The sequence below is a fragment of the Pantherophis guttatus genome, chromosome 1, assembly GCF_059756535.1.
Source record: "Pantherophis guttatus breed Tessera chromosome 1, ASM5975653v1, whole genome shotgun sequence".
NCBI lineage: Eukaryota > Metazoa > Chordata > Lepidosauria > Squamata > Colubridae > Pantherophis > Pantherophis guttatus.
Window position 1 is genome coordinate 313,162,430 of NC_142063.1, and position 16,080 is coordinate 313,178,509.

At 38.4% G+C, this 16,080-nt stretch overlaps 1 protein-coding gene across 8 annotated transcripts in view; it reads right to left on the reverse strand.

The window, feature by feature from the left end:
- Nucleotides 1-9,956, reverse strand: part of RTN4 (reticulon 4) — a 39,426-nt gene extending 29,470 nt beyond the window's left edge. Inside the window, exons 1-3 of one of the 8 annotated variants that reach the window (XM_060692601.2) lie at nucleotides 9,306-9,747; nucleotides 9,145-9,222; nucleotides 8,507-8,543 (exon numbers count right to left, since the gene is read on the reverse strand). In XM_060692601.2, coding sequence (XP_060548584.1) covers nucleotides 8,507-8,543; nucleotides 9,145-9,222; nucleotides 9,306-9,620 — 430 coding nt within the window. In that variant the 5' untranslated portion in view covers nucleotides 9,621-9,747. Of the gene's footprint in view, nucleotides 1-8,506; nucleotides 8,544-8,797; nucleotides 9,062-9,094 lie in introns of those variants that run through there. The other 7 variants (XM_034427367.2, XM_034427368.2, XM_034427365.3 and 4 more) reach the window with 7 other exon arrangements.
- Nucleotides 9,957-16,080: the final 6,124 nt, after the last annotated feature.

Consider the following 16,080-nt stretch of genomic DNA (forward strand, 5'->3'; position numbering starts at 1 on the left):
GTTACTCTTTGTCAGTCCTGGGAAGAATGATAATTCACTCTGAAAATCTTGCCAATAAAACTCAGTCAGGAATAACTTGGGAGTCCATCGCGCAAGTTGCTAAGTAATTTATCATTAGAATAAAATAATACCATTTGTTATTATTCACATATTGTTAACAGGTGAAGTGTTAATACCACTTTATAATGCCTTGGTAAGGCCATACTTGGACTATTGCATTCAGTTTTGGTCACCACGATGTAAAAAAGATGTTGAAACTCTAGAAAGAGTGCAGAGAAGAGCAACAAAGATGATTAAGGGACTGGAGGCTAAAACATATGAAGAATGGTTGCAGGAACTGGGTATGTCTAGTCTGATGAAAAGAAGGACTAGGGGAGACCTGATAGCAGTGTTCCAATATCTCAGGGGTTGCCACAAAGAAGAGGGAGTCAAACTATTCTCCAAAGCACCTGAGGGTAGAACAAGAAGCAATTGGTGGAAACTAACTTAGAAACAGTTTAGAACTAAGGAGAAATTTTCTGACAGTTAGAAAATTAATAAGTGGAACAACTTGCCTCCAGAAGTTGTGAATGCTCCAACACTGGAAATTTTTAAGAAGATGTTGGATAACCATTTGTCTGAAGTAATGTAGGGTTTCCTGCCTGGGCAGGGGGTTGGATTAGAAGACCTCCAAGTTCCCTTCCAACTCTTCTATTCTATTCTATTCTATTCTATTCTATTCTATTCTATTCTATTCTATTCTATTCTATTCTATTCTATTCCTCTATAGCTTGAAAATAAATACAAAAACGTGTCTGCATACAGATTTTATTACTTTATATCACAATGTAAATTTTTATAGTTTTAACTACTGTATAACTATGAGGAAGTTTTTGAAGAAATACAAAATAAGAAGCAGTTAGACATTAGGAACAGTTGGTAAGCATTATATATCAAATAGACCAGTGGTTTTCAATCTTTTCTATACCACGGACCTCTTTTAAATACCTTTTGTGGCCATGCACCATGGCCACAGACCCCCAAGACTTAACTCAAGATCTAAATCATAACATTTCTTCAAGCTTTTGTGGATCTCCTATGACATCACGGCCGCCTCAGGGGTCCGCAGGTTGAGAACCACTGGAGTAGACCACTGTTGTGAAAAATACACATAAAAAAACTTGTCTTTCTACATTTATATTTTTTGAATTTTGCAAATCAGTTTGCCAATTAAAAAGGGAAGAATACCTAGAAAAAAGTGCAAACAAGCATGAATATATTCTAAAAATATACCAAAATGAACTGCATCCATAAATCTGTTTGCAAAATTAAATTATACAGAACTGAAAACATAAACTAGTATCATAGAATGTGCAAAAACAAATTTTAATGAATGCATTTTTTTAAAAAAAACCTAAATGATTTACCAATATGAAAAATTAAAAGAAACTTAAAGAACAGGTTCTCAAATCTTAATAATCCACAAATTTTAACAGATTTCCATCTATGATAGGTTTTTGCAGCATCACATGCAATTTAAATAGGATCAATCCAGAGGTGGGCACATAATTTAACAACCGGTTCGCGTAGTACAGAACCAAAAATGTGAGCGCGAGTGTGCATGTGCGCAGCTTCAAACACACGGCAATTTCATGCACATGGCTTCCAGCACACCTTCTTGGACAGCCACGATGAGTAGAGTGGGCAAGGTGCAGAACTCAGCTGTTCTGTGTGGGCGGGGTGAGCGAGCCAGAGAGTGAGATATATAGGATAGGATAGCACCAGGTGGATGCACGGGACTACCGCTATGGGCAAACTTGTCCGAACCAGCAGCAGCCCACCTCTGGATCAATTCCCCAAAGGAACATATTCCCAGAATAGAGTCTTAGAGTCACTAACAGATCAGAGGAAAGGTACTATTTCATTTTAAATGTGAAAAAGTTTGAAGCAAGCAAGTAAGAGGATACTTAAAATATCTATTGATGCTATCATTGTTTCTTTTTCAGCCAAGACAAAATCAACTCAGATTTATAGGCAAAAGAAAGAGAGATGGGTTTGTGACAGGCGTGCAACTTGCCATGATGACATGCCTGCTAGGAATGGAATCTGCTGTCTAAAATACTACTGGGCAAGAAAAACACCCATAATCAAAAGCCTTCAGCTTCCAAGCAAAGTATCCTCTTATGAGAGGGTAAGAGTTCATCATTGAAAATTGGATTTCAGTATATCCTCCTATGAAAAAATTTCCCTCTATTTGGAAATTATCTCTCCTTTCCCCAAGACTCTCATTCTCTGTGACACTGAGGAAGCTACCCTCAGGAGCAGGACAAGTGTCTAATTCCAGAAGGTCTTGTCCACATGTCTTGCTGTCTTTATGGGCATCTGCAACCCAACCATCTTTATTTCAGTAGAAGTTTCTTTTTTGAAAGCAGCAGCTCATCACACTGAGCAAGTACTTTTTATCAGGCAGACCATTAGTTATTGAGAATAGGAGAGCATACAAGTTTAACAAATTTTTGCTATCATATTAGACACTTTCCTGAAATAAATAAAAAAACATTATCTTCTCTGTGGGCTTTCTACTTTCATATACTATTTACTGGCAAGTTGGACATTCTTGCCATTATTTTACCTAAAAGCTAGTTTTATCATATACTTTTACAGCATTGGAATGTTCCAAAGGTGCTTTTTTAAGAGGCAACTGGACTTTCTGGTTTTTCTTTGAATACGTTTCACTTCTCATCCAAGAATCTTCAGCTCATTTAGAGTGCTTTGCCTTTGAAGTGAGAGGATAATGTGCTTCTCCCCTTTTCTTTTGCTTAGAAAGCGCCCTTCTTCCTGTTTGTTCACTCTACTTATAAGTGGCTAATTGCTTCCTCTTTCCAGAGTTCGAGCTATAGTGCCAATACTTAATCAAAAATGTAAGTTTAATTTAAGGAATAGGTTGAAAAACTAAATGCTGCAAATTTCTTTAATAAAGTATATTCCTCTGGGTGAATATGTGCTCATAAAAAATCTTAACACATGTAATTAACTTCTACAGGATTTACTCAATAATGGTTATGTTGTAAACTGATATACTTCTTGGGGAGAGGAAGGAAGTGAAAAGATTAACTTTGGTTTTTATTTATGTCAGTACTACCATGACACAGTATCAAACTGCGATTTTCCCCCCTCCAATTTTAGACATTGTTGCAACACTATATAAACAACTTGCATTCAAAATCAAAACCAAAAGATTAACAGATTTCAAGACAAGCGTCTGCTATGCTTTAAGAAATTGTTGGAAACAATATACCTAAGAAGTGGCAAGAAGTTGAAAAATTTAAATAATACTATACTATAATATAGTTGCTGCAGAAACAAGTGTAGTGGTTCATTTGTGTATTAGAAATATCAAAATAGTATTTTTTAAAAAATGCAAAGTATGAAGCAATTTAGGAAGAGCTGTTCTGCTTATTCTAATTATATAATGAATTGCCAAGAATTATAAATTTGATATAGGGGAGCATTGTAAAAAAATTGAAAGCTGACTAAAGAGATAATCTTGAAAATATGCATAAGTGAATGAGTTATCGAAGTTTTGGTATGTGACCATTCTACCATACCTACACTTTAGGGAAATACTGATCTTATTTTACGCCTTCTTGTACTGTAATTTGTAAGGCTCATATTATATCCTAGAAAATGTGAGACTGATACAATTGGCAAATTGCCATGTAAATTTCATGAAATGTTAAGTAAAATTAATGTTATCTTTCAATCGATACAAAATTAAGGTTAAGGTTGGCTACAATCTTAAAAAGTGTTCTGTTACACATTTAGAAGCATTATTTAAAGGCAAAGGTAAGGGTTCCCCTCGTACATATGTGCTAGTCATTCCCGACTCTAGAGGGCGGTGCTCATCTCAGTTTCAAAGCCGAAGTGCCAGTGCTGTCCGAAGGAGTCTCCGTGGTCATGTGGCCAGCATGACTAAATGCCAAAGGCGCACGGAACAGTGTTACCTTCCCACCAAAGGCGGTCCCTATTTTTCTACTTGCATTTTTTACGGGCTTTCAAACTGCTAGGCTGGCAGAAGCATTATTATACTTCTTATTCTTATTCTTAAGGAGTATTATGTATAGTACTTAGAGGCAGTAAATCTAAGATCAGCCCTAATAAATTTGATTTATGGATAGACACAGAAGTTTGTACTTTTATATTTTTAATAGAGTTCTTTAGGCATTTGTTCATTTATTTGATTTTAAAGCATTATTTAAAATTAAGATCATTATTTATGTCAAGATTAGATACAGGGAAGAGAAAAACTGTTGTATATTCTAACAAAATGTGTTTAGTGTAGCCAAGGAGTGATATTTGGAATTTTTTAGTGTAATCCTTTATCAAAATTACCAATGAAGCCCTAAGACAGCTGTTAATTGTTTTTAAAATTTCTCCAATTCTTTCCATCAAGGTGGCTAGAGAAATATATTAATCTAATATGCACAGCCCATATCATGATGACCATCCTGCAATTATCTTTGACATAAAACTCCCATTCTTGCAAACATTTATATTATTGTAAAAGACAGCTTAGAAATAAACCTACAAGTATTTATTACTCCATCTGACTATCCAGTACAGAATAAATATTGTGTAATTGCAAAATTAGAATGAAAAAATAAAATCTGGGAGTATAAAAATTTGCAATGAAAAGTTGGAACTCTTATATAATATTTAATTTTACACATATACCATGTTCGATATATTTATTAGATCAACATATAAATGGCTTAAATGGCTTTTGGGATAGGGCCCTATCCCAAAAGACTGGAATGCTATGATAAAACTCAAGAGGAACTTCAACAAACTATTAGGTTACTTCTTGCTTTTTCATCAATTTTGGAGACACATTCAGTTTTTGGTAATGTCAGTGTTGTGCCATACTGTTGACTGTCCACTGTGTTCCATGATATATCCAATGCCTTGGAAATATTTTTGTACCATTCTGCTGAGGGATACCTTTCAACAATGAGATCCCTTTGATACTTTGTAAGCTCTTTGCAGACAATAGCTTTTGCTGTAAGAGGCAACTGAATAAATGTCAGAAAAATCCTAGTAGACCTACTTAAGTTTATATGGGCTTGATCAGATTCTCTTTAATTGATGGCAGGTGTATATTGACTACTATTTAACTTTAGTTTGAATGAGATTGGTTAATTCTGAACACAGCTACAGCCCTATGTGTAAAAGGAGTGTGCACATCACATCATCACTTTATTTTTTTTTTATATTTTTCCCCCTAAAAGATTTTAGTTTGTTTTTCAATTGTATTGTACAACTTTCATGTTATATTAAAGGTGGAAAAAATTCTGAAATGATTCATCCTGGTCTGATTATTTAATCTCTCAGAAACCTTGCATTTTAATGGGTGTATGTAGATGTTTTATACGCACTGTATATAGTAGAAAGTAGATGTGCATTTGGTGGAAAAGCAAAATAAATGGTATAAATGAAACAAAAGCAGAGGAATTTTTGTTAGCAGACTGATCCCCCAAAATGCAGAAAATCTGTAAAGATCGGATTCTACTTCCATAAATGTAAAAGAAAAAATAGAATGAAGGTTGGAGGTTGGGAAAAAAAACATACATAACTCAGGCTGAAATTTTCTAGTTCTAGAAACCGGAGCTTCAGCTTTGCATCCTCAGGAACAAATGAAAGGAAGTCAGCAAAGCCAGACTTGTTTGGTTATGAGGGATTCTCAATAGAAGGTCTATATACAAATATCTAGAAAATATTATTAAAACAATTAGAATCAAATTCTTTGCAGATTATTCCAAGGCTATTCTGTATTTTTTATATCAACCATTAAAAGCTCAGTAGAAAATTCATATGGATTTGTATAGTAATAACTATTTTGGCACTGTGAACAATATATCAAGGGAAAAAATCCTCACCTAAATACTGAAAGTTGCTACAGAAATGTTCAATTGTCCCAGAAGGATACAGTCTTATGAGCAGAGCACCTATGTTATCCAGTTGAATTTGCTAGTTAGACAGCAATTAAGGCCTCCAAGAGAATGAAGGCTTTTCCCTCCAAAGCTCTTCCAAAATTAGTATTTTTTCCTACTACATTGCAAGTTATACAGCCAAATATTCCTTAATGAAGTAAAAGAATATTTTCTATTTGCTTTGAATTTGAAATAGCTTCTTTTCTCCCTTACATTTTTATTCCCATATTTCTTGACCTAATGCATTCACAAAATAACATAAGAATTATCCTCACAAATTGTTCCATCATAGTGAAAATATGACTCATAAAAAGCATTAGCTCAAATCCCCAATTTTAAACGTAAAGGGGAAGTGCAATAAAATGGTCTGACCAAAATTGTACAAAGGGAAGCCTGTTGTTTGATAGACTTAATCCTCACTGATAGATGGAAGTGACAATTGAGAAGCTGTTCCAGGTAGAAGCATGCTTCTATCTCATTTAAATCAAGGTGAGTGTGACTATTTGTCTCAGCAAGTGACACCTGGTCAATGTTATCTGAAATCTAAGCTGGGTTAGGCCTTATGAATACCTAATACTTGAACATGTGACCATCAAAAAATACAAGGGCTGGAGGCAAAACAGAGAAGTAAAATATAATCTTAGAACAAGGGTGTCAAACACATTGTCACGTTATCATGTGACGTATCACTTTTCCCTTTGCTAAATTAGAGGTAGGTGTGGCCAGCATATGATGCATCTGGCCCACGAGTTTGACACCCGTCTTAGAACATTAAGCCATTTTGTATATCATTCCCAAAAAACTACATGGATATGAAATTAAAAGAGTTGATTCAAAAGAAATATTACCTTGCCTAATCATTTGACTTATATTTCACACATAGCTCAAAAAAGCTGCTACCCCCTTAAGAATCTGTGATCCATCCAGGTCATATTGTGCAGACAAATAAATTTTTATTCAGCTTTCCACTGATCATAAAGAAAAATCTGCAACAAGTACTGTTATCAGTATTTTTGCTACTGTTTCATTTCAGTGTGTTAAGTTTATAACTAAGAGAAGTTACTTCCATTTGTAACTGAACTTGAAATTATACAATTCCTATTTGAGATTTTAATAACTATAGGGCTACAAATACACACAGTATATCTTTAAAGCTATACTTTAAAACAAGTATTTTGCAATTTGATTTCTGATCATTGAAGACATTCTAAACAAAAAAATGTATGTAAAACATCAGATATTTTTCTCTTATTTTTAAAATGTACTTGGAAAGGTTGAACATTAACTTTTAGGCTATTATTAAATAGCTATTAATTTTTGCTCACTTTTAATTGCTACTATTTAACACTCATTTTAGAAGTTTCTTCCATTTGTTAATAATGCCACAGTATGGTATATTTTTTGATGTTACATGTTTACATTCTATTTTGAACAGATTTTTAAAATTAACTTTACTTATGCAAAAGCATCTTTTAGAGAAGCAAACAGAAAATACTGCATAGTGGTCTGTGTAAGGCCAAAGCAGGACAATGACAGAAAGCTGGGCTAATTTATTAGCTTTTTATACAGAAAGGGAAGTTGTCATTCCAAATGCTATAGGAGGACTAGAGCCATCATTCACTGATCCTTAATCCAGTGTATGCGCAGAGAAGGCGGGCTTTCAGTAACAATAGTCTGGTGGAGCCTGAAGCTTCAGTCAGCCTGCAAACCTTCCCCCTTGCAGAGCTATGTACAGTAGCCTACACAGGACAATAAAACAGAGTTCACATACAGGCTTAATAAAAACAAAAGTTTTCTAGATCATCTAATCCAAGGGTGAACAAAGGGGGGGAGGAGAAGAAAAATAAGAATTAAAAAGAGAATGTGTGTGGGGGGGAGATTCAGCCTTTTTCATTTGTGACCATCAAAATGGTTAAACATCGAAAAGTCAGAGGGAAAAAAAGCAATTACTCCACCTTCCCTCTTTGTGAACATTCTTCCAGCATGCTGCATTATTACACCACTGTGGCAGACAGCTATTCCTATAACATCCTTATTGTTTTCTGTAACGCTGACATATGCATTCCTGAAGACTGCATACACTACCTCTGGTGGGAAAACTGTTAACAGACTCTAGACACAAAAGAAAAGCTGCCAATTGGTGTAATAAATAACAAGAATTACAACAGCCTATAACTATCAGTATACCTCAAGCAGAACGCCAGCAAATCCCCCTTGCATCAGACTGCTTTGACAAAGCACACTGCATGCCCACAAAGTCTCTGCCACACCCATCTTCTCGCTGCAGAATCTCCACAATACAAAGCTTTCCAGCAAATCACCTATAAACCCCCACACACCTTACCCAAATCCCAACATTCCCTTGAAGGAAGGTCTCTTCGCCTTCTCAAAAAGTATCGTCTCCTAGGTGGCTACCAGAACAGGGTTCTGATGACCCACTTCCAAAACTTCTACCAATTCCTTCCATGTTCACAAGTTTAACCCCTCATCCCTCATAAACCACTTGAACCCCCAAAACCTTTTCCACCAGGCAAAACCCATGCTCCCCCGCCTGCTTCTTTCCTTTGGGATCGGCTTATCTTTCTCCGCTTCTCAAACCCTTTTCTAAATCACACCGCTACCAATCCGCCCTCCTTCATGTCACAAGCTGCTTTGCCCAGTTCGGCTGACAATTCCCTCCGCCTCAACACACAAAAGAAAAACGGTACTTCCAAAGACCACCTTCCCCGACCCTCACACCCCCGGCCGTTTTCTTTTTAAAAAAAAAAAAAAAGCCGTTCATTCCCACCGCACGTATTTCAGGGCCTCGGAAAGCCAAGCCAACTTACTTGGTCCCCGCCCTGTACGCGCGCACACACACACACACACATTTTTTGGCCTCAAAGTGCCTTTTCCACGACCATCCCTTCATCACAAAGCCCAGCAGCCACGCCCCTCGGACATCTTCCGGGAAATGCGTTCCTCCACCAGCTTTCCACAAGCTGGCGCTCCTCCAGATACGTCGGGCTGCCTTTCTCAGCGTGCCCGGCTAGCAGGCCGGGTTAGACGGTGCTGGGCGATGCCGAAAGGAGCACCGGCGTCCGGAAGCCGCCTCCGGACCTCCCGCCCGCCCGCCGTCCACTCACCGGGAGAGCCTGGGGCGGCGCCCTTCTTGGCGACCGAGGGCTCCTCTCGCTTGGGGGGCAGCGGGGCGCTCCGGGGAGGGATGGCGGGTGCGCGGGGCTCTTCCCAGTGCGGAGGTGGCAGCGGGGCGCTGCGGGGAGGCTCCCTCTCCTTCTCCCCCTTAGGGGCGCTCTCGGAAGCGGCAGCGACAGGGCTGGTGGTGGTAGAGACGACGGGGGGAGTCGCCCAAGCGGGCTGGGGGAATGGGGGCGGGCTGGGCGGCTGCTCCCCCGAGGCACCCCGATCCACCAGCGGCGGGGAGGAGGTGGGCGCCGGCGGGGCCGTAGGCGCAGCGGCGGGCTTCCTCTCCCTCACTTCCAGCTGCTCGTCATCCAGCTCCTCGTCGTCGTCTTCCTCCTCCTCGTCGTCTTCGTCCTCCGGGTCCCTCACAAACTGGTATTGGAAAAGGGGCTGCTGCGGTTGCCGCCGGTCCTGCTCTGAGGCGGCCGTGGTGGAAGAGACCAAGGGAGATTGGTCCGGGTCATCCATGCTGGTCTCCGGGCTCTTTTCTCAGGAACAATGAGCCAGATAACAACCGCCGAGCGATAAAAAGCAGAAGGGGGGGGAGAGAAAAAAAGGGCTGGAGCTTGGCGCGCGAGGAGGGGCGGAGGCGAAGGAGGGAGGGAGGGAGCCAGGCAGGCAAGACGGGCGGCTGCGCAGCCACCGCCGCTGGGAGAGATGCTGCGATGCCGCGGGAGAAGAGAACAGCCGCGCCAAGCACGCCGCCGCCTCCACGCCCTACTGAGTCACCGAAGGCGGTTACTGGCGCGCGCGCAAAGTTGCAAGTTCTGGGCGAGGCGCGGAGAAGGGCGGTTCCCTTCGCCCCGCCCTCTCTGCCGCTAGCCTATCCGAGCAGAGAAAGATAACCGGGTGGGCCAATGGGAGAGTGGACGGGGAGGGGGAGAGAGCTGCAGTTCCCGGAGGAGGAAGAAGCCCTGCCCGCTTTTCTTCTGCTGCTGCTGCTGTATTCTTCGGCGAAGGAAAAAAGCGGTTGGGCTGGGCCACATGAGGGTTAGCGTCGCTGGTAGGGTACAGCGGTAAAGGGAAAGACGGAAGTTCGGCGCCAGGCTCGGAAGGGATTTACGCGCTCACAATTGCACGCGGGGGGGCGGGGGGCAGGAAGAATTGGGAGACTGCACGTGCAACCCACGGCCAGCTGTAGTCATTTGCAATTTTGCCTTCGCTGCCGAATGCTTTACGGCAGGGGTCTCCATCCTTGGCAACTTTAAGCCTGGAGCTGGCTGGGGAATTCTGGGAGTTGAAGTCCTCCAGGCTTAAAGTTGCCAAGGATGGAGACCCCTGCTTTACGGGGTGCCATAAAACTAAAGGAGCTCGCAGATAATATATACACGTTAAACAACTAACACTATACCGCAAAGATGCTTGAACAAAAAAATTTACAACTCAAAAGTAACGCCTTGTGTATCTTAATATACAGGTAGTCCTTGACTTGAGGAGCACAATTGAACCCAAAATTTAACCGCTAAGAGATGTTAAGTAAGTTTTGTCCCACTTTACAACTTTACTTGCCACAGTTGTTAAGTGAATCACTGCAGTTAAGTTAGTAATAGGGTGGTTCAGTGAATCTGGCTTCCCCGTTAACTGCTTGTCAGAAGGCCACAAAAGGTGATCACAGGACCCCAGGACATTGCAACGGTCATAAATATGAGTCAGTTGCCAAGCATCTGAACTTTGATCACATGACCATGGGGATGCCACAATGGTCAGAAGTGCGAAAAATGGTCAGAAGTTCCTTTTTTCAGTGCCTTGTAAATGGTCACTAAATGAACTGAGTTGAAGACTACCTGTAGTCACTTTGTGACGGAGGCTGCATGCTGATGGACAGATGTGATTACTGTTAAAATTTAAGAAAGGTAAACGTGAGAGTGGTGGCCTCTCCCTTAGATTAGTGTTTGTCAAATGTGGCAACTTTTAAGATACGGAATTCTGGAAGTTGAAGTTCACACATCTTAAAGTTGCCAAGTTTGAGAAATACAGCTTTAGACTATGAGGCCTTCCAGAGCTTTCAGTCTGAAACTTTAACAGATGAGGTTGAAATTGTGCTGAGGCAGAAGTTTTCCTATGAACTGAAGATTTCACCAAAGCAATCTGAATCAAACTGTCTTAATCCATTCTTTATATTCAAGTAATATTTGTTGTAGAACATGAAAAGCTGCATTAAATCAGATGAGCCAAGGTATTATATTCCAAATTTAGTATATTGATTTTAGCGTAATTTGCAAAAATATTAAAAATTACAATAGCATTTGTGCTGAATCCACCTTTTTCCAATATACGTTTAGTAGCATCAGAGGCTATGGCATAAAGAGGTATGAGGAAAATTGGTTATCTTGCTATTCCAAAGTGGATATTCCACCTTAAAAATATCTGTCACAGGGAACTGCACTGAATGTTGGAGCTCAACAGTATAAAGCTGCAGATTTATCATAAGGAAGTAAATTCTATTAAACTCAATGGAACCAACTTTATACATACAAAAATAAAGACGTTTAGGGCCAGTTGCCATTAATATGCTGGCATATTTCTCCATAACATCTGAAATTAATAGCACAGGGATACACTGAGCCAGTGTCTGGATACAGTGATAGGTTGCTGATAAATCAAACTTGACAGGATAAAAACCTTATGGGTGGGTGGACCCAACCTACAGGAACTGAGAAATCTGTTCTAAATGAGTTTACTATAATCCCACAGAAGGAGCAGGTTCATATTTTAAAATACTCTTAACAGTCATTGTCACTGGCAGTGCAAGTAACCTTTGGGCCTATGACTATTACCAGTTTTAGCTGGTTGTGTGCACTTTTTAAAGTAGATTGTCTAGCTACAGTTGCTTTTGTAGGTAATTGTAGGTTTGAATTACTGTGATTCTACGTGTTCCTGGCTTCATTTCTAGATACCTGCACAATAACTTAATTATTATAAATGAAAATTTTCTGTGAATTCAACTATTTATGGGATTGTCATTGCATGGCTACCATAGACTAGCTTCTCAGTGATACTTCCCACTTTTTGACCTATTTTCTCCCCATCCCCCAAAATACATTATTTAGATGCCTACTGAAATTTCATCTTTTCACTCAGGTCATTCTAGTATGAATGAGGGAGGCATCCTTTTTAATCTTTCTCTGGTGCATTTTTAATATATGTATAATCTGCTTTAATTTATGTTTTAAAATTGGTAAACGAAGATCCTTGTGGAAAAAGTGTATAAATATTTGAGTATATAAATAAGAATGAAAGTTTGAATGAAGAAACGTGAAAAGTCAAGTGTTAACCAGGGGTTTAAAATCATTGGTGCTAAATACATTCATAAATAATACTATACTCCTATCACATGAGAGGAATAAAAATAAATGTCCTCTCAAGTTGGAGAAAGAGTATATAAAGCATGTAGATTAGTAATTATAGGTAAAAGAATTTCCTAAAATATCTGAAATGACACATTTTGATGTTTCAACTTATTTAATTAAATTTATTTATCTATTTCTTAAAATTCAAACTTGGATCTTTCATAAAGAACTTATCTTGCTATTATGTTACAAATCGTAAACAGTGTTCAGGCTATTTGAATGCATTGCTGATCTGCCTGAGCCTAATGCTTTTAGAAAATCTGCCCCATCATGTTAATGAGTCAGAAGCATTGCTAAGCAATACTTTATTTTATTGGCTTTCCGGCTGCAAGAAATGCTTTAATTAGTATTTCGACACTGTGTAGAGTTGGATTTGATAGCATAAATGGTCATATTCTTTGAAACCTGATTTCCATTTTGGCAGGCGCTTGTAAACTAAGTATGGTCTTTGAAATTATAAAATGATTTATCTAGTAGTACCTTTAGGACTACTAGATCTGGGCTGTAAAAATCTGGATTATAATTAGGTGGCAGCAAATTGTAACCTAAAGTTCATCTAATAGTTGCCTACGTTTTTCTCACCCAAATCTGATAGGCCGACCTATGTTTAAATTCAAAATAGTAACATGTAGTTGTCAAAACAATCCCAAAAGCTAATGAGATACTTTGAGTTATTTTTTAGTGGGACATTTGATTCAATGAATGAACAGTTGACACAAAAATTGCATTGCCATAGGAAGAAAAGAGAAGAAAGAGGGCAGGGAAATAAATTAACATTTATTTGAAATCTTCTGAATCTTTCAGATTTTTTTTTAAAGCCTCAGCATTTTGATCTTCTGTGAGTAAATGGGACTTTTAGCTTGTCCATAGCTCATAATAATTTCTAGAGAAATGTGTTATAGGACAGCTCCTTCTTTAACAATGTTGTTGATACTGAAAATAAATACATTACTACCTGCCAAAATATTCTTCCTTGAAAGTGATAAGAGAAGATGCAACAATACTGACATTTACTCAGCATAATAGGTCCAGCTTCTGAGTGCATTCACTGGCCTGATGAGAGCTGGGAAACTGTTAGAAAATGTAGCTTCTGAGTGCAGGAACTGGACTGGTTAGCATCTCTGCTACATTTTCTAAACAGTTTGCCAGCTCTCACCAGACCAATGAATGCCTTAACTGTTGTTGCTAATAAATCCTTTTACAGCTCATTTCCCAATACAATCCTGTATTGTTTCTTTCTGTTCATGGATGTTTTTATTAAAACAGAAGCAAATATTCAGTGGCCTGGATCCTAAGATGAGTTTCTAAAAACAAAAACAAAAAATCCTATCTTTCTTGACATGCCCAACAGAGTCCAGCAAAAATCCGATGCTGGGCTTCAGAGGTCTCTTGTGAGTAATTGGAATGGAACATACAGCAGAAGAAGAATCAGACCACACAGGACTTGGTTCCTAAAATTTTAATTTAAGGAAGCTGATGCCCGTCCCTCAGTTTTCAGGATAGCTGCTGAGGGAAGAAAGGAAACAAAATAGGATGAAGATTAGACAATGAGGGAAAATGAAAGAAAAACCTGCTTAGGCTTTGTAAAAGGGTTAAAATCAATAGGCAAGCAGCCTTCCCAAGCAATGGCTAATCTTTGCATTCAAACTCTGAGACATCAGCTCTGTGGTCTTTGCTCTTCAATCTGCTCATTGATGATCAATAGCTATTTTTACTCTTCTTAAAGTATGGGGAGTGTCTCCATTTACCCTGCCCCAGAATCTTTGAGGACTGTCCAAGATGTCCACAAGAAGGGAATCAAAGAAGTCAAGTTGGTAGTCTTAACCATGCAGTCAAAGCCCTACCCTTATTTATATGTGTCAAGATGTAAAATTGGAGCTTTAATTGCATGGCTGTGGCCACTATCCTGATATTTTGGCACCTCCGCAGACCCTACCCCCCAAAGACCATTAGGGCATATAAGAGAATTATTATGCAATTATATTCATTTCAACATTTTAATTATGATTACCAACACAATATATGAAATACCATCTATGAATTTCAGACTAGGGTGTAGTAAACAGGTCTTTTGATCTGACAGACTATGTTACCCATCAACCTGTTACATAAATTAACTCAGTAAATTGGCTTACATCCACTTTAATTCGTTTTAAAACAGATGTATATCTCCATAGTGTTGTTACTATTCTCTTGCTTATTGTGCTATTTCAAAAGTAGTATTATCATCTGTGGCTGCAATATCAGAATACAGTTTCCCATATACTTTTGCAACAAAAGCTTTCATAAACAGAGGTGGAGAAAAGATTATAAGAGTATCTAGAGGAGATCAGAGAGATAAATTCTAACATTAAAGAATATAAAAGAGATCATTGAGATAAATGTTAATTTATGAAGATATATTTTTATATTATACTTTAATTATTCTGTGTAGTTTTTTGAAAGATTATAAAGTGAACCTATTTGTACAATTGAAATTATTTAACTATTTTTAAAATATGGTACATCTATAATCACAATTTTTGATCCTTCCTCCATTACATGGATGCTCCTTTGGAGGGATACCTCTTACCTCCAAGATTTACTTGACTGTAGATTAGGACATGTACAATATTTGGGCCTTAAGCATCTTTCCCATTTTATATCCAAATACCCGGATATCTGACTATTTTTAAAATCAATTTTGAAGCACTTTTTTGTTAACAGTCATGTTCATGACCTGACTTGTTCACCTTTTTTAAAAGTATCATTATGAAACCAGAAAGATGCAAGTTTTCATTGTAGTATTTCATCTCCAGTTCTAGGAGAAGCTGCACCCACTTGTCAATGTCTGTGAAAGAGGCACAGCTTGAATTGTTTCTTTTTTGGTATTCCCGATCTTTCAACTTTATCTGCAAATTATCATTCAAACGAAATGCAGAGTTCCCCTTTTGCTACAGTTTAAGTGATGTTGGAAAGATTGTGTGTGGTGTGTCAAAGAGAAAAAATTAGTGTATTTAAATAAAATGTTTTTAGCCTCTATTTTAATTTTGAAAGTAATTTGGCTGCAATCTACTTTCAGATGACAAGTTAATTTACTTTATTCTTTAAAAAAATTAAGTAATCCATTATTGGAATACGAATACTTCCTTCAGTTGTCCCTCTTTATCCCTAATAATGCATCATTCCACATCATTATTATTGTTGTTGTCGTCGTCATCATCTCATTCTTTGTGAGACTTTAAAAGTGTTTATTAAAGGCAGCAAGCATGACATTAAAGCTCTTCAGGTTTATGTCCCCAGAAATTTCTCCTGGATCAAGTGGAAAAAATTGACTGCAGTGCACATGAAAGAAAATGCAAAGAACACTGATCCAAAATATTAAATATTATTAAATATTCTGAACTGCTTAAGGACATCAAGCTTTGCAAATTCCCATACAAACTGACTTGATAAGATTGCTCTGTCGATCATTTAGATCACACGTCAAACTCAATTGTGTCACATAATGTATCATGATATTTTTTGCCTTTGCGCAGCCAGGGTGGGCGTGGCCTATGTGTGATGCATCCGGCTCACGGGCCACCAGTTTGACACCT